Genomic DNA, 18,914 nt, shown 5'->3' on the forward strand with positions numbered 1-18,914 from the left:
ATAAGGGAGAAGATCCTTGTATCTCGATTAATGACACGAGTAAGTAGTAATTCGTTTCCATCATCCGTCTTTTTAGAGAGGAGTAAATAGAGATTTCGCAGGTGCACGAATGCTTCCTTTATGCCCACCAACTCTCGGCACGCTGGGTATTGCGGCGGTGTAATGGTAACTCGCAGAGCCACTTTGTCTCCGCATCCGCTTCCGCAGACTTAATGCTCCGAAGCATTAGAAGGTCCAACTTCCTCGTTCTCGAACGGTGACAGCTTCGAGCGTGCCGAGGCAAATTCAATCTATCCGTTTCCCTTTCGAATGGATGGAATCTTATTAGAATCGATTGTCGGCCGAATGTATAACCTCGTCGAGATCAACCCCTCTCCAAGGATCGAACGAAAGAAATCAATCCGTGTCCCGCAGGAGTTGACATTTGACACCTCGACGGGCAACGTGCCAGTGATCGGTTGATTATGATCTCGGTAATCCGGATCGTCGGTCCGGGTTGGTGGGCTTGGACCACCCTCGACGTGATTGTCGAGCTCTAAAGCAAATACGTGGAGAGAGAGAAAGAGAAAGAGAGAGAGAGAGAGAGAGAGAGAGAGAGAGAGAGAGAGAGAGAGAGAGANNNCGAGTCGCACGTTGAACGCGACCCCAATTTTCGTGCACGCGTACACCACGTATGCCGATTACACGCGATTCCACTGGGCATACCCGTACCACGACGAAACGAAACGGAACGAAACGAAAATCCCGGCCATTTCGACGAGTAACATTCGAAAAACTCGTTGGTCATAGTGGACGTTTCGTGTTCGACTCTGCTCATCGTCGTGGCGGAATGCTTTAAATCGTCACTCTGATCATCCTCTATATATTTATTTCTTCCATCTTCCGGTTGATTAACATCGATGAAATTGTATACAATTTCAACTCGTAATCTTTCCTTTTCTTTTTCTCTTTTTTTCCTCGAGAATAAATAATAGTAAGTAGAGCAGGAGTTGATCTTTCCTTCTTCCTTCGTCCTTTCTCAAGTTTTTAAAGAGGGTAGAAAAGCAGGGTAGAAACGCAAAGGTTAAGAGGAAGATTCCGAGGAGGAGGTCGCAATCAAAATGCTAATCGCCGCCCCCGAACAAGGTGTAAGTCCATAGAAATTGGATGTAAGGGACTTAATATTACTCTCCGCGTATCGTGGATCGCTAAAGAGTATTACGGCGGATTATCGGGGTAAAGTGACACCCGTTGCCCCCGGGGCTGCGGCAGCGTGCGGTGTGCAGTCTTAACAAAACACGGGGGAGGGGGAGGGGGAGGGTTAGCCGAGCCTTTTGTAAATATTGTTACCGCCACCCCGCCGGCAATTTCGCCAGCCATATGTCGGACCACGGATGTCTTTTTCGCCGTTCTCGCCTTCCTTTCGTGCCTCCCCCTTGCTCCACTTCGCCTCGATCAACCTCGGCTCGGGGAATTTTCGGCCACGCGCAGATTCTTCATATCAAGATTTCGCGTCTCCTCCTTTCTCGTTCTTTCCGTTCCGAAAATCGAGATGAGCGAACGAGCCGATCGATTCGTTGATCGTGCTCGTTGTGTAAAGCGGGATATAGAGGAATAATAAGTTCGGGGTCGAGGAGGGTGAATTCGAAATTAGAAAGCGGCGGGCACGGACGGAATTAGCATCGCTTTCAAGTCGCTTTCTAATCTCGGTAACTGGACAAATTGCCGTTGAATGATTAGTAACGAACGAATAGATGATCTAACCAGTTGTTCAAGTGGGTTTTTTTTTTTTTTTCTTTGCGGGAGCGGAAAAGACGCGGGTCGTAGATTCGAGGGTTGTAGAGGCTTCTGGCCTCGCATCAATCGCTCGCGACACGTGTCACGGATTACACGTCGCACGGTCAATTTCGATCGATGGTCGAAATGCAATGCGCGCGTCAAAACGACACGCGTAATCGCTAAAATCAAACCCTCCATTATTATTATTATTACTATTATTATTATTGTACTTCCTTTCGAAAAAAGGAAAGTAAATTTTAAAAACGTAGTTTCCTTTTTTTCTTCTTCGTTTAAATCCGATCCGAAAAATCCATAAAAATATTCCGTGGACGATTTCCGTTACGACAGATTATACAGCGATGGTAGCCGCTGGCCTTTCCCCCTCGCCCACCGCTTTCGTAAACATAAATTCGCCGTATATCCCGGAACCAGGATTTATTATACCCATGAATCGAGAAGGGGATGGTTTACAATGGGCCGGCAAATTGCGGACCGTTTATATCGATGGAGACGTTACGACGGAGGCGGAGGAGTTTGCGAACGAACAAGTGTGAAATCAGGTGCATCCATAATGCAAAGGGGTGGTTCGCCCGAAACTCGCCCCCGACACGGTCGTGGCGCAGCCCCCGTTCACGGGGTGGAAATCAATTAGACACGGAGCGGAAACGATGCGTTTGTTCCCGTGAACGTGACGAAAGACGAAAAATCGCCATGGAAGATCAACGTTCTAATTGCTTTATGAAAAACTACGATGCAGTTACACGTGTTCAGAATCTTAATAGAATCGGGATAAATGATCGGGAGAAAGATAAATATTGGAAATGCTGGTATAGAAGAGTATATGGAAAGTCTGTAAATCTCTGGTCTAACGACCAGAAAAAAAAAAAAGAAAAAAGTGGATTGACGAGGAAAATAGGAAGAGGAACGTAACGAGGGTAAAATGCGCGGACAATTTCGTGCTATCAGGAAGGCTCCTCCCGAGAGGAGGTAACAAAATATACTCGATGCAGCTTAGCGCTCGATTCGAGAGGCGCAGAGAAAATCGAACAAAGCGCAAAGTCGTGCTGATAGGTAGGGTGGTAGGGGCGATTCTAACTTGCTAAGAATTAAAGTGAACCGCTCGAGGGTAGGTAAGGGTCGTAGCCTCTAGCGATTATACTAATAGTCGGGGCGTAGACAAGCTGATAGGGAGAATAGGGGCACAGCTAAGCTACTAATTGTTTTACACGGCGGAAACTTCGTTTAGTTAATTCTCGCGCACCTTTAACGCGTTTATCTTCTCGCGAAAAAATCCAGGGAAATTACAATAACATACACCGTTGCCGAGTCCAGATGAAAGTTCGATGTTTCGTTTTAAGGGATTAAACTCTGAACGATGTAACTTGTAAAGATACTTAAAAAACACGCAGGAATTATTTTATTTTCTCTTTCGTCTTTCTTCTTCTTTTTCTTGTTCTTCGTTTCGTATCGCGTGGTACGCGATATTCGTGGTGGTGCGCGAAGAGAGAAAAAAAAAACGTTGTTCCAACGATCGAACCGCAGAGAATGATACACCGACGACGTGGAAGAAAACCTAGAACAGCGGAGAAGCGAACAATGGCCTTCTTCCTGGCAGGTTGATCCTGCTTGAGTAATGTTGAAATCTGGGGCGTTCCTGGGAACGGCCACCTGACCTCAGCGTCCCTTCGTCAGCGTGGTTGCACCCTCTTGAACGAGTCATTCTCGTCCCGTTTCTCTCCCAACCGCCGAGTATCCCAACATCGGATTAATGGCATCGCGATGGCGTTAACGTTCTTGCGAAACACATAATCGAATGTTTGCCCTTTTTAATCCTTCCTTGAAACTCGAGAGGTTTGGTCGATCGTTAAATCCACCGGTTTTCCAACAGCCAAACACCGACAAAACGGATTAAACTCTGGCCGAGGGGCGATCAATTAAACGGGATATCTCGGAGCAAAACGATAAGATCCTCGGACTTGGAGCATTTTCGTTCAAACGTTTCGTATTAAATTGTTTATCGCGTCACGAAATCGTTTCTTCCCCCGTCCAATTTATTCTTGTTCGAGGAGAATACACCGCCGATCGGCCGCCTCCATATCTTGGATGGAAGTCAAAAAATATTGGAATTTCGACACGATGGTGAAAACGTTTCCCCGGGACCCGGGTGGAAGCTGTTCGGGGATGGGCACGCGGTCGGGTAATGGAAGATGTGATAATTTAGTATGCACAGTGGAGTTTATTTGAATTTTATTGGCGGGCTCGCTGTCACGTGGGTCAACGCGTAGGAGTGGTGGTCGTGCCACAAGGGGGTCCCTCTTTCGCTTTATCGGATCGGGGGAGAGACGACGCTCCTCCCGTTTTCTCGTTTCCCCGAGGGGACACTTCCGTCCGACCAATATCGCTCCTCTCTCTCGTCTCCTCTCGCTTCTTCCCCCATGCTTTTTCCACCATCCACCCTCTCTTTTTCTATCTTTTACCCTCTCCTGAGCCGCTTCCAATATCTTTCTAAGTTCTCCGAGCCGGCCATGAATAAACTATTCCCCGACTTTGAATATCTCAACGTTTTTCGCGGGAATGGGACCGCCATCGAGGGACCGACCGCAGAAACGACGAGAGAGGATGATATCGATTGATCGACGTGTTACGTGGAAGGGGCTAACCGCCGTGCCCGATGATGCTACCATCCTTCAATTTTTTGGGAAACGTTGTGACAGAAGGCGAAGAAGAATGGCGGAACATTTCGTCTCGAACGAGATGTTTCCCGATATATAAGAATAAAACGAGAATGTCTGTTTTCCCTCGAATGTCTTCGTTAAAAAAAAAAGAAAGAAAGAGAAAATTGATCGAAATCTGCGAGTTGATCTTTATTCACCCCGATCACGAGGGACAATTAATTTTTCGTAACGGTGACGGTGATGAAATCAACCAGTCAGCATAATGAGCAGCGTTGTCTCCCGCGCAATTCATCGGATGTCGTGAAACGAGAGGTGAGACGAGGAGGAGAAGGAGAAGGAGGAGGAGGAGGAGGAGGAGGTGGAGAGGGTGGAACGAAGGAGGGGGTGGCGAAGGATGGCGCGGGGTTATTAATATTCAGAACGAGGAACAGGAGTCGAGAGCGGTGCCGAGTGACAAATACCTCGCACTCGTCCCAACCCCGGAACGGCTCAACTCTGTAATTAACGCTAATCTCCCGGCCGTTCCTCCGACACCGTACCACCCACTTCGTCTTCTCTCCCGCCTCTGTACTTACCGAGAGCCAGAGGGTGGCCTTAAACAGGCTCTCGAGTCGATTCTTCGAGTTCGAGAGTGTCTATGATTCCTTTTGGCGACCGGTGAAAAAGAAACTCTTGCACCTGAAAATTAAACGGCACATTTATGACGAACGATTTTAATTATATATTTTACGCAGTGCCCTTCTTGATCTCTTATTTAAGTTTCCGTTTAAAGAAAAACGGATGTTTCATATTACCGTTTCATGGCGCCTTCTCTCGTTTTTTGCACCTTTATGAGGGAAGAATTATTTTGTTGGCCCTTTTATCTTCATAACTGAATAAAGACAGTGTGGGGATGAAAAACATATCCAACAGCAGCGGCCTGCATATTTTTGCAAATATTACGATGGCACTGTTCGTTCGTCCTACGCTTTGTGTACATTTGAATTTACAAAACCGGAAGCTGAATTACTACTATTCGCCTATAGAAAGTTGAATTATCATTGCATCAGGGATGATGCAACATCTTTGAAATATTTTAATTTTCCGGCGTCGTGTTGTAAAATAATCAAATATATTCTCGCTGTATAAATAATATTCCACGAATAATACGATAATCTTCTTATCGAAACGCGAAAATGTTAATCCTCTCGTAAATAACATTCTTAAACTTCGATAAAATCTTCAAAGTAAGTAAGTGTGTCTCTTACATCGAGTACGTATTAATTGTTGCTATAATAAAATATTATATTGGAGACGTGAAAAGTAAGAGAAAATGCACGTCGAATTACGAAAGACAGATAGGAGAGGTCAAAGGACGAAGATTCCTTCATCCACTTCCTGCGACACGGTGGTTGCGCGGCTCGGTTAGCACTTGGTAGACTAAAATAGCGAGTCAGCCGACCGCGAATATCCTTGATTAAACGCAAAAAAGCTCCGAGACCTAAAGCTCGCCTTGCGCTCTGGCGTGGCTGCGTTTTTTCGCCACCCTCCGCCATCACGATGGTCGGGTTTGAGCGTGGAATTGGATTGGCCGTCTTTCCTCTCTTCTCGTTCTCTTTCCCCTTCATTCCCTCTTTTGGCGAGAGAAAGAAACGTTGGCAGTTTCAAAGCTTCTGGGGACTCGATTAATGCCAGAGTGTGCGACATCAGAAATACGTAAGCATGATTCATTTCCAGGTATTTCTTCCGGTTAAATTGTTGTGCAACGATCTAATTTATTAAGACAAAGGGGATATCTATTCCATTGTCATTCGAGTACTTCAACAATATCTTGCGACTACGAATATATATGAATTTTCATGATAATTGAGTTGCCAATAAAAATCTATGTATTCTGAACTTTTTTTTGCTTTTTTTATTTGTTCACTTGGGAATTATATAAGATTAAGTTCTCTTAAAAGATCTTGAAAGAATGACTAGCATGCATTTAAAAAACTTCGAATAGAAAGATGTGTATTTCTTAAAATTGTTTTTTAGTAATTTTCAGTTCTTCGATGATGATAAAAGTTTATTTACATTATGGAACCATGAAATGATAATCGAGAATGACGTTGGTCGAAACAATGAAGCAGGCATCCATCCTCTAAGACATGAGTTTCGTATGCCAACTAGGGGTGATGTCAGGACACGGTGATATATGGTTGAAGCACGGGAAATGCCACGTGCCCGGCAACCTTCCATACAGCTGCAAAAGGATTAGGAACCTAATGCACACTGTACTAGATTATTTCAGAATGCAATTGAATTTCTTTCCCAATCATTAACTTCGGTCTATCGATCAGTATTGATCATCGATTGTTATATTTCCATAATTAATCGATAATAGACTTCAAATAATAATTATTCCAATTACTTTTGAGCGAAAACGTTATTAAATATTATAATTTTCTTAAAGATATTTGTAGTATTGGTAGAAAAATGGTATAAAAATTGATTCTAATTTTTGATAAAATTATTAAATATAGAAATTCATCGCCGATAAATGAAATTTCTCCTTTTCCAACAGAATACAACTATAGACCATTCCTTTCTTGCAAGAGATGTCATCAAAATCATACTTAAGCCGCCATCTCAATAAAACTACAGCAATGATAAGGGTTGCGTCGGTCCAATCAAAACGTGCATCAACTATTTGCGGCTCATTTGAAACTTTATCGTTCCAATGGAAAGTAGATTTAAATAGAACATGATATGATGCTCTTGATGAAAGTATCAGTCACTTATCATCGATGGCTACCGCGAATTATACGGTTCTTAATTTTATTCTTTTGCTTTTAAGTATATTTAACAACAATGTCGAAAGTTATCATGCCGTGGTCGTTATTCACGGCGTCCTCACTGGAAGCGACAGTATGGAACTTATTAGTAATAGAATTCAAGAAGTAAGTAATTCAAATGTAAAACAAAGAGTATTGCAGATGTCGCACCTATGTAAGTTTGGCGGGTAAACACGATTTTTAATAAATATTTTAGCATTTTAAAATAATTATTGTCCATAAATTAATCGATTTTAGATGCATCCAGGGACACAGATTTATAATACTCCAAGATATGCTGGATGGAGTAGTTTGGAATCAATGTGGCGCCAAGTGGAAGAAATAGGCATGGATGTTATATCTGTTGGTGCTGCATTTCCCGAAGGAATAAATTTAGTTGGTTATAGTCAAGGTGGTTTATTAGCCAGAGCAATACTACAAACATTTCCTGAACACAATGTCAGAAATTTTATTTCCTTGAGCTCGCCACAAGCGGGACAATATGGAAGTAGGTGATCGTAGTGCCATCTTTAAAAGAAAACAAAGGAATTATTATTTTTCAAATTGTTATTCTATATTTCATTCCAGCTCGATTTCTTCATTTATTTTTCCCCGACTTGGTGTGTGAAACTGCCTATCAATTATTTTATTCAAAAATTGGACAACATACCAGTATTGGGAATTATTGGAATGATCCTCATCATCAAGTGAGTATACGATTTATTAATTATTTCTCAACTTATAGCTGTATTTTTCTTTTATAGAAATTATACTATAAATATAGTAATTTTCTACCATATGTGAATAATGAAAAAAATTCGACAAAAATGTCAGCATTTAAAGAGGGTCTCACCAAATTAAAACGTATGATACTTGTTGGTGGACCTGAGGATGGTGTTATTACTCCATGGCAAAGCAGTCATTTCGGATATTACGATGTTAACGAAACTGTGATAAATATGCGTGATCGAAGTATTTACAAAGATGATTTAATTGGACTAAAAACATTAGATGAAAGTGGAAGATTAGTTCTCATCACAGTGCCAAATGTTCCTCACTATGAATGGCATAAAAATATATCCATAGTAGATGACTTTTTACTGCCATATTTAGATTAATGTAATACTCTTATTCTAGATTAGATAATTGTTGCCATACAAGATAAAGAAAACTCCAAAGATCTCTTGAATCATGATATTTGATATAACAAATTTTATACATATCACATGAATTCTATACACTTTATTAATTTTCACGAAAATTAAATGTATAATAGATATATTTTTTATTTTTTAACAAAAAAATTTTTAATATTTTACAAATACAAGTAGAAAAAAAATTATCTAATGTATATATTTTTTTTTTAATTATTAAATATTTTTTTTTATAAAATAAAATATTTTTATTCAATATACATAATTTATTAAACAATCATAATTTTAAATTTAAATCTTACATTTTTGTAATAAATATAAGTACTATAACTAATTAGGCAAAATGATTGAGTAAATTTTATTAGTAAACTACTTAAAAACTCTTATTATGTGTAAAACGTGTAATGAGATCAAGAGCCCATTTTGGCTGATCAAGAGGAACCATATGTCCAGCATTTCTTACCAAAACTTCAGTCAAATTATCAATAGTCCTTGAATATCCAGCTAATTCGTTTCCAACAAACCATAGTTTTCTTTGTGCTGTTTTATATTTTTCTGCACCAGGCCATTTTAATTTTTGCAAATAATTTTCTGTTAAAGGATATGCAACAATAATATCAAGTTGTCCATTGTATATGAGAACTTTATAATATTGAGTAAGATCTGCTACAATAAATGCTAAAGATTGCATAACGTCAGCTTTCATATATGTTTCTACTTTTTTAGATTCAGGAATAAATGTGCGATTGCCAACATGTATAGCTTTTCTGACATCTGCTCTTTGAAGCCATTCTAGCATGTAATCAGATTCATTACTTGGATCTTTTTCATATAAATAATTAAAATAATAATCAAAACCAGTTAAATTTTTAAAGAGTGAAGGTTGCTGTGTTATATCTCCATCGAGAAGTTCATCAAACAAATTAAAAGCTTCCAGCCATTTTTCTTGTTTGATTAAATTTTTACCCTGTTCCTCATATTTTTGAAATAGATCTCTGCCATTTGCATCAAGCAGACCCAATTGATACAAATAATCTCCATAGTCCAATTGATTCACTGGATCGGTAAATCCATTTCCAATTGCCAAACCCTTTAAATTTATCTTTATCTTTGCTTTGATATTATAATCTTTAATAGCATGAGATACTGCTGGTACATATTTTCCACCATATGATTCACCAGTGACATAAAAGTCATTGGTTCGAAGTTCTGGGAATAATTCAAAAAATTGAACTAATGCAGTATGTACATCTCTTCCCACATCTGTTTCATTGGTAGCATAGCCTTTCTCATCTTCAGTAAAACTGAATCCAGTACCAACTGGATTATCAATATATAACAAATTATGACATTTATTCCAAGAATAATCACGTATTTTAAGAGTTTTATTTTTAGTAATTATAAATGGACCATTTTCTAAGAATAAACCATACATGGATGTAGCTCCAGGACCACCTTGTAGCCATAATACTACAGGAGCAGTTTTTGGATCATGCTACGCAAAAATATTTCTATCTCACTACAGACATTTTTTTTTTTACACACAATTTATATATTTTTTATTTATTTCTCATAATCAAAATTTCATTCAATATGTTTTTTTATTCATTCTATATTTCCCTTATTAATAAAAATAAAAATATGAAATTACTTACTTACCAAAGCTGGGAAAAACCAAAAAAACATATTCGAATTATACTTTTTATTAACAGTTAAGAAACCAGCATAACTACTGACAGTATCCATTTCTTTGTGTTGTATAAGAGCTTTATTACGAGCTTCATCTATTTTACCATTTTCTATAAGTGGTGTTAAAAAAAGAGGTGTACCAGCATCTTCTCCATGAAGAAGGGGATAATATTTGGGTTTAGGATAAACGTTTGTAAATCCTCTTGCAAATGAAATAAAAAATAAAAATTGTAGAAGTACGAGTTTCTTCATTGTGTTTTAATCATAAAACACAATTACAGTAAAAATGGCTTCTCAGAAAACAATTTCCGTTATCACACGCGATCAGAACACAAGTGCTTTGATTGAACGCAAAATAAATGTTTTTATACCGCCACAGGCTCGCCATTGTTGCCAACATGCTAAATTACCTGCAAGCATATCAAGTGTTTATTAGTACACGAATATAAAATTAAAATTAAAAAAAAAAGTGTAAATTTTATATTTTTATATAATTTTTAATCGAAATTAAAACAAAATAAAATACAATGATATTAATATTAATATTAATTTTATAATACGAAATGCCAATTAGATTTTTATAGATGGCGTTTAGAAATAATAATGTATCAGCTGACTATATCGATACAAGATAAATTAAGTTTGAATTATATATACGTTGTGTTCCGTAATTTGATTGAAGGTTAACGTAGAATTGTTCCTATTTTTAAACTAAAGTATATTATAAACAATGCTATTGTATGCAAAGTTATATACTTCTTTCGATTAAAGGTTGAAAAATAATTAAAACTTTGACTTTTTGTTATAAATTCAAATATAAAAGTTAATAATATTATTTTTTGATGATACTGTGACCCAAATCTGAAAAAAAACAATTGTTATATTAAAGAATTTATTTATAAAACTAACAATAATAATAACACTATTATCTTTGCTGTTACTTTAATAGAAATTGTTTTATTTTATTTTATTTGTTGTTGAAATAAAAAAAATTAAAGAAATATGAATGATTCTTTCCTAGAAGATTTGGAATTAGTATCTAGTGATGTTAAAACTGTAAATGCTTATTCAGTAGATCGTCACATAACAACAAGGAATGCAACATCTTCTCCTTTGCAACAATTGCGGCCAAATAGGGGAGAGAATGTGCAATCTGAAAAACAATCTAAGAAAGAATTAAATACAAGAGACGTAAAAAAATTGTCTGAACATGATACAAAAAAACAACAAATAAGAATAAAAACATCTGAAAGAAAAGATAAACTCGTTGAATCAAAATTGAAACCAATTGAGAATAAAGTGAAAAGTGATGGAAAAGAACAAGATGTTCAAGATGAGAGTAAAACAAAGAATAAAGAATCAAGAACAAGAATTTCTGAAAGCAAGATAATAGTGAAAGATAAAGTACGCCGTTCTGGAAGTAGTAAGGAAAATGTGCAAACCTCAGATGTATTTGCCAAGGAAAATAATAGGCCTCCAGATTATTCAAAAGAAGGAACTTCCCAAGTGGAAGAAAAAACTAAGGAAAAAACAAAAACTCATGATATTAGAAAAGTAGAATCCAGAGAAATTGATCCTGTTGCACTTCTTAATGCCATTAAGGATATTGTGAGTATATGCACAAAACAGGAAAGTACAAAAATTTTAAAAGCAATGCAAGAATTGCATATTAACTCTCAAGCAAATCTGATTAAACATTTGTTGTGTCAAACAGATGACATAATTAATGAAATGCATCCTAGTAAAGAATCAAATAGAGTGAAAAGTTTAATTGCACAAAATGAAAGATTACAAGAAGATATTGTTATGTTACAAAAAAGAAATGAAGAACTTAACAAGAAGATGGAAGAGTTTGAATTCTTAAAACAGGAGAATATTGCATTGAAATTGAAATGTAAGGAATTGTCTAAACAATAGCAAAAATGTACACTTTTCTGATTCTGTGTATTCAGAATTTGTCCATGAAAAGTATCATTCCACTGTTATTGTTATTCTGTAATTATTAAATATTATTAATATATTATTAATTATTAATTATTAATACTATATGAAATTAACAGATTTGCAAAATTCTCGAAATAAAAAAAAAATAATACTAATATATACATAATTAAAAAAATATACAGAATTTTAAAAAAGAGATCTTCCGTAAATTTTTCGATATAATGAACAATCGATACATTGATATCGAACTTATTGTGATTTTTATATTCCCTTATGATTTGATTTTTTTATTGTATTTTTTTAGTTCCATATTATATATAAAACCAATCATAACAAATCAAAACAGTGGATTTTCCATTTACATTTTCTTCGTAGAATCATTTTTATTTTCCTTGTAGATCGCTTACATTTTCCTCATAGAATCATTCGTATTTCCTATTTAAAAAAAAAAAAACATTCGCTTGATTTTTTGACATTCTTTATGTAAAATAAAATATTGCATAAAGATAGTCATGCTATCGATAATTTATCTATTTGTTTTGGAAAATACGTGTTTTGCACAATATTGCTTCCTCAATAACTTTCCGTATAATATTAATAGTTATTTATCGGAATGTAAAATTTTGCACATCTTTTAGTTATATGATATTTTTCTTATTATTACATATCTTGAGTAAAAAGTGATAATATACGTGCTGATATTAACGAGATGATATATTTTTTAACATTTTTACTAATATTTTTTTAAAAAGATTTAAGAAAATAAAATTATGTTATGCGGTTTAGATGTATAAGCTGCATTTAATATGTTATTCCTTGTTATATTATAACATATTCTGTGCTGATTTGTAGTTGATATCTTTATTGAACTGAAAAAAAGAAAATAAATTGTAAATCTTCCTTTGTAAAGAAATATTCAATAAAATATTTTACAATTACATCTCTATACATATATTTTTTACAGTAGAAATTTAATAAATAAATTATGCCACATTCGTTTGAAACAATTTATATATATTCGAAGATATTCTTAAAAGGCATATTAAGGCGACATGATACAATGTTTTGCGACAAAGATGCACATCGTATAATGCATATTTACAAATAATGTTAATTCTTATGATATCAAGATTTTCTTCGAATATTTTTAAATATATAAAATATGCTTGAGGCTTGGCAAAATGGCCAGATAATTATTTATGAGAGCTAGATGAATTGACGATTAGAAAAACGTATAAAAGAGAACGAAAGATCTTGCTATCGGCAGTATCGGGAATTCTAACTTTTTAATAGTAAAGAGTTTAACTTCTTACCTATGAAGATGTAATTTAAATGCTAGAAATACAGTTCGGTTTAGGCATGAATTGTAGTAAATTAGAGATAAAAACAAAGCACTATCTTGCACGTGCTGTAACAAACTTATTCATTAGATGCTTAATTTTATAAAGCATTTCTTTCAAATTGAATTACTGATGTCTCGTAATCACAATTTTTCATATCTTAAAATATGAATACGATAAAGCGATAAATATTATTAATATTAAATTCCTTATCCTATAAATATTAAAATAAAAATTAATAAAACCTGTTTCGCTTAAAAGTACGATTAGAAAGAAATAAATAATTCTATCGTATAATGTATCCTCGAACTTTTCTCAAATTTTCAAATCTTCCGCTTCTTTTAATTATATCATTTCCTCTCTGCATTACTTGCGTATATACATCTTTATAATATACATATTCGAAGATAGGAACGATCTTCGTTAATCAATTCTTTAACAATAAACATGGTTATAATAAATTCCTGAGTTTTTCGAATTTTTCGAACCATTCTTCGCGTCACTTTCGCAATAAGTGTGCGAACTATTGTCTTATCCGAAACTATCCGAAATTATGATAATGAATTCACTTCGCGATAAGTGATAAAATATTCAAAATCTTTGATTCAACAAAAGTTCTTGGCCAAAGAACAGGCCAAATATTGTTTCGTTCGTAACGTTTATATCCTTATAAACGTTCGACAATTTATTGCCGAGATACTTCGCGAGATATCGCAGCATCCTCATCCGCGTCATCTTGATCTTCGTTATCAGTTCTCTCCCCTTCCTCGGGAGGTCTTGTCCACCTGAACAAAAATTTGCTTTCGTGATATCGCGTCCTGAAAATTCGATAACGCATTTTTTTTTAATATAATTGATGATTTGATTTAACAGCAACCTGATCATCGTCTCTGGTGATCTATAAAGGAATATTAATTTGGCAAACAAATCTTCCTCGAGGCTCAACTCTCCACTTTCACGGACCAAATAAATATCCAAGCATAGTCGAAGTATCCTATCGACGTAGGGCAGATCATCGAACATAATTCTTGGCGCCATATCAGTCACCGCCCTTCTGGTCATTTGGCTTATGACTATTACGGCTGTAGTGTACAAACCTAATATTCTACAGAAACGTACAAAAATCAAATAAGTTGTGAATTAATTAACTAATCACAATAGACAATTCGAGATAAACTTACCCTAATCCGCTGATAAAACTCAATCCTTCGGGGAACGTTTTATCATTGAATAAATACATCATGATGTATTTGCAATCATTTAGAGGCACTCTGCTTAATAAATTTTCGTATAAAGTATCGTTGCAGACCTCATTAACAACCCACCATTTTTTATGCGAGCAACAATCCGGTTCCGAAGATAAAAAAAGACTAATGTTTCTATACAGATGAATATCTTTTACTATCCTATCCTCTATTTCCATCCATTTCGCTGAAAATTAATTTCGTATGCAATATGAAACATCCGTTTTACGATTTATCTTCGTTTTATTATTCTTCGTTATATGGATCGTCATCAAACTTACGCATCATCAATTGTGGAACGATGGTGGTGGTTCGACCGGTTACTTTCAAAAATTTTGGGAAAGCATATGGCAATATGATAATGCTAGTATGAGGGATCGTTAAATTGGAAAGTACATTGGCTAACGTTTCTCTCACGGGATTAAATTCCTTGTTTTCATACGGTTTCAATTTTATGTCTCGAACTGTCGTGGTTATCCCAGTCGCATCTTTCGCGTCCGTCTTCCGAGACACCGTCCACTCCACGTGAATAATCACGGTTGTTTCATTATCTCTTAATTCCTCTATCAGTCTGAATCAGAATAATATTACGTGAAAAAAATCAATCATATCTTGTTACAAGAAAAATATAAGGAACAACTTGTTTTAAATTCTTAACTCGAAAAGAATAAAAATAATTTTTATCATCTTACATTTCCAAGTCTGGGGGAGATATATTCCATAATTTTCTAGAGAATCCGCTCAATCTCACAGCAGCAACATCAGAATGTATATAGTTCTCGAGAAAAGTAATCGCAGCTTTGTCTTTCGCGTACAAATTGACAAATCTCGTGTAATCGAATTTGCTGTATTCCATGATGGATTGACCTTGCGCCGACATGGAGTAAATGGGCTCGTGAGAGCCGATTCTTATTTTCATGGAAACCTCGTATGGTAGATTGGAAATGCCAACGGTGCCACCAAGGGCAAATAAGAGCAAAGGGAACCATATTAATCCGATCATGAAAAAGAGAGCAGCACCACCCATTAAGTATTTGCTTATCTGACTCTTCTTCTCGCCTCGTGGTTGAGGGAAATCTGTTTCTACCCCTCGCATACACTGTAATTCGAATTTTTGAATTTTTTTTTTTTTTTTTTTTTTTTAGTAATTTATACGTAATTTATATATTTTTATTGCACGACATTACTTTGATTTGATAAATGTTGGCGAAGATATCTTCCATTTTGAACCAATCCATTATTGTCATGGAAGTATCCGTCCAGATCCAATCCATTACTGCTCTCAATTCGAACAAGAATGGGACCAACATGAATCTGTGAAGAAATTATGAATAGATTATTCGTTCGAAACGAATTCTAGGAAACTGGTTTTGAACGAAGGAAAATATTCTGACCCTTTGAATAAAACGTAGTTGATAATACTGTAATTCTTGCACAGGAAATTACCAAGTATTCTGGTTGGATAACCTTGTCTTAATTGATAGGCTGCCAATAAGAGATAGAAACACTTGACCATGTACCAAATTTGAGGCGGTAGCCTCTCGTTGAATCGTCTACGATTATTTTTAATTAAATATTTATTTAATTAAATATTTAATAGAATTTTTATACGATAAAAAAAGCCATACGATACCTTTCAGTTACACTTGGCAAAATGAAGAACATCCAAATGTGAATGCCAAGTATTAGAAAGTAATGGAAAATTAATTTGCCCAAGATCGATTTCTTTAAAAACAAAGCTCTATCGATAATTATCAATGAGAATTGTAATAGCAACATCAATAAAAACGGCATCGGGACTCTATTTTCTTGTAAATAAGCTGCGACGCCACCATCACCTTGTTGCGTCTAAAAAAAAAAAGTTAATAAATATCGCGATTAAAGAGGAATAATTGTAATGAAAATTTGAGAAAAACTATTTGGAAAAATTATTCACTGCAAATGCGGAAAATCCAAAAATGAACAGCAAAAAATTAAAAAAGTCGCAGAGGAACATGTACGCGTATACGTTCGTCTTTTCTTTTCCATATGGGCTAATAATTTTATGGAAAAAATGTTTTATTGGTTCCGTATATTTGACGATCCTGAAAATAAATCATATTATTTAAATAAATATTAAACGTAAAACTTTTATTAAATGAAAAACTATCTATTTACATCATTTTCATAACTTTGTTAAACTCTTCCTCCATAGGACTGGTTTCTTCCCCTTGAACCGCGACAAGTTGCTCATACTCATCACTGGTTCGCACACTTTCACCGACAATCACAGCTGGTTGAAGGTTTAGAATTCTTCCTTTAGGCGTCGTCGCGCGAATATTATCTCTTTAAAATGAAAAAAGTTATTAAATAAAAATTAATAAAAAAATTTCATAAAATACATTTAAAAAATTAATGTACTTCGTTTCAGGTCGTAATGTTACAGGCTCTCCTTGGCCTCTTTCGGATGGTGGTGGTTTAGACGGAACTAAAGTTAAAGCCGAAGGAATAATTTTTCTTGGTTTCAAAGACAAAGATGTCCATTGTCCCAATGACTTGAGCATAAATCTAAAAATTATATTTTTGTTCGACTTTTCCTATAAACGAAAAAACGATTTTAGAAATATTTGTATTAAATTTATACACCTTACCTGTGGAAGAACACTACGAGGAGCAATAATAAGTCCCATAGAGCATAATTAAATTTGCGTTCAACTCCCATAATCCTAGGGGTGAAGAGAGGGTTATTCGGTGCAGGATCCCGATTCCAGGGCAATACTTCCAATTGAAAAATACACTTTACTATAACAATTGCCTAAAAAAAAAAAATTGATTATAATTAATCGATCGACTTCTCTTTTGAAAAATTACTAGGAAAAATAATATTTCACCTCGGTGTACGCGATCAACGTTATCCAAAACGTTTTCGAGGGTCGAGGGATGGTTAACGAACCCCAGAAAAATACCATGAGAGGTAGAGGGATGGAGAGAACAGATGCATTTTTAATTTGATGAAGGAATACCATGAAGTAACAAAATAGAGACGAATGCGACAAAATTGCAAACCAAATAGACGCCAATAATTGTATAATTGGTGGTTGATCGGCTTCTGATAATTCGCCACCGTCATCATCGTGTTGAACAGGTGAAATCTCGGAGAAAAGTGTGCTATGGAAATAAAAATTTACATCAGTCATATTGAGAATATGATATATCTTAATGATAATCATATTACATAATTCGCAAAAGAGAAATTCTTTTACGAAATACCAAAGCACATATAAAGCACATAGAAACCTATAATATAATACCGAACAAAAAATGTTATACGATTTTTTGAAAATATAAAAATTTATACAATTAAAATATTTATTATCTTTACGATAATAAAATAACTAACCGTTCAACTATTGAAAATTCGAAGAGAGGGCAAAAGAAATTATAATGATAAACGTGCTGCTTGCAAAGAATGTGTTCAACATTAAATATTGAGTGAGAATGGAGATTTGAAATCAATCATGAATTTTACAAAATACTCTCGATACCTGGAGGAGGATATGTCCAATCCTCGCTCCAAACTCGATGCCAGAATTCGAATGTAAGAGACCGTCAGTGTGCTGCTTTTCCTATTGATAAATAACACTTTCTCTCTGTCTACGTTTACTTCAAATCATATTCATAAGTTAAGATAAATGCGAAGGAAAAACTTTTTAAAGAAAATCATTTAAAAACGAGTTAATTGATTAATGATTTAAATGGAAGAAGTTCTAAACAGAATTTATACAATAGCACGAAACTGTTAATTTAAGCGATTAAAATATATGTTTATTTTAAACAAGTTTTATTTGACATTTAAAAACGAAGCATTTTCTGATTTTCAACTCTTACCTCTGCTCTTGCGGCCGTGGTTGGCTAGGACCTTCACCAGCATCGTGAATTTCCTCGGTATTTCCATTAGTCGATCTGTCAGGTCGAGCACATTTACTACTCTAGCTTCTACAATATCTACTTTATATAGCGGGAGAAGATATGATCTACCTTTTCTTTTTTTCGAAGGGAGGGCTTCGAACCGATTCTATCGAGAAGAAGCGAATATTTGGGGCAAGCGCAATACTACTAAAGCTCTAAAAATGTCAAATGTGAGATGCATATCGGAAGAGTTTACAAGGAATTGAACGATCTAACATCGAATCGAATCCTTAAAATCATCTCTGAATTCTTGCTAAACGCAAATTCTTTCTCTACGATATGATATCTGTACAATAAGACGTCTTCTAACAAATATTTAAAGAAGCTGGAATGGCAAAGGAATGTTTTTTTTTTTTTTTTTTTTTAA

At 35.4% G+C, this 18,914-nt stretch overlaps 4 protein-coding genes across 8 annotated transcripts in view; 2 read left to right on the forward strand and 2 right to left on the reverse strand.

The window, feature by feature from the left end:
• The first annotated feature begins 7,119 nt into the window (after nt 1-7,119).
• LOC102679403 (lysosomal thioesterase PPT2 homolog) overlaps nt 7,120-18,914 on the forward strand; it is a 12,257-nt gene continuing 462 nt past the window's right edge. Inside the window, exons 1-6 of one of the 5 annotated variants that reach the window (XM_006609587.2) lie at nt 7,120-7,354; nt 7,487-7,606; nt 7,715-7,736; nt 7,817-7,935; nt 7,993-8,376; nt 10,646-10,657. In XM_006609587.2, the coding sequence (XP_006609650.1) occupies nt 7,202-7,354; nt 7,487-7,606; nt 7,715-7,736; nt 7,817-7,935; nt 7,993-8,346 (768 nt within the window). In that variant the 5' untranslated portion in view covers nt 7,120-7,201 and the 3' untranslated portion in view covers nt 8,347-8,376; nt 10,646-10,657. Of the gene's footprint in view, nt 7,404-7,486; nt 7,737-7,816; nt 7,936-7,992; nt 8,571-10,645; nt 10,658-18,914 lie in introns of those variants that run through there. The other 4 variants (XM_006609586.2, XM_006609588.2, XM_031515167.1 and 1 more) reach the window with 4 other exon arrangements.
• Nucleotides 8,612-10,487, reverse strand: LOC102679276 (venom serine carboxypeptidase). Its single transcript, XM_006609585.2, has 2 exons — nt 10,042-10,487; nt 8,612-9,877 (listed from the first exon to the last, which is right to left on the reverse strand). The coding sequence occupies exons 1-2, from the start codon at nt 10,321-10,323 to the stop codon at nt 8,756-8,758; spliced, it is 1,404 nt and encodes a 467-aa protein (XP_006609648.1). The 5' UTR covers nt 10,324-10,487; the 3' UTR covers nt 8,612-8,755.
• LOC116186803 (protein CROWDED NUCLEI 2-like) lies at nt 10,706-12,894 on the forward strand. The gene has a single exon (XM_031515166.1). The coding sequence runs from the start codon at nt 11,074-11,076 to the stop codon at nt 11,986-11,988; it is 915 nt and encodes a 304-aa protein (XP_031371026.1). The 5' UTR covers nt 10,706-11,073; the 3' UTR covers nt 11,989-12,894.
• Nucleotides 13,650-18,914, reverse strand: part of LOC102680108 (piezo-type mechanosensitive ion channel component) — a 25,551-nt gene continuing 20,286 nt past the window's right edge. Inside the window, exons 23-38 of the mRNA XM_006609591.2 lie at nt 18,682-18,700; nt 18,467-18,541; nt 18,124-18,204; nt 17,470-17,746; nt 17,230-17,393; nt 17,000-17,146; nt 16,757-16,924; nt 16,536-16,683; nt 16,233-16,447; nt 15,994-16,152; nt 15,787-15,913; nt 15,292-15,698; nt 14,881-15,170; nt 14,537-14,786; nt 14,233-14,460; nt 13,650-14,140 (exon numbers count right to left, since the gene is read on the reverse strand). Coding sequence (XP_006609654.1) covers nt 14,041-14,140; nt 14,233-14,460; nt 14,537-14,786; nt 14,881-15,170; nt 15,292-15,698; nt 15,787-15,913; nt 15,994-16,152; nt 16,233-16,447; nt 16,536-16,683; nt 16,757-16,924; nt 17,000-17,146; nt 17,230-17,393; nt 17,470-17,746; nt 18,124-18,204; nt 18,467-18,541; nt 18,682-18,700 — 2,855 coding nt within the window. The 3' untranslated portion in view covers nt 13,650-14,040. The remainder of the gene's footprint in view (nt 14,141-14,232; nt 14,461-14,536; nt 14,787-14,880; nt 15,171-15,291; nt 15,699-15,786; nt 15,914-15,993; nt 16,153-16,232; nt 16,448-16,535; nt 16,684-16,756; nt 16,925-16,999; nt 17,147-17,229; nt 17,394-17,469; nt 17,747-18,123; nt 18,205-18,466; nt 18,542-18,681; nt 18,701-18,914) is intronic.

Source organism: Apis dorsata, unplaced genomic scaffold, assembly GCF_000469605.1.
Source record: "Apis dorsata unplaced genomic scaffold, Apis dorsata 1.3 scaffold_58, whole genome shotgun sequence".
Taxonomy (NCBI): Eukaryota; Metazoa; Arthropoda; class Insecta; order Hymenoptera; family Apidae; genus Apis; species Apis dorsata.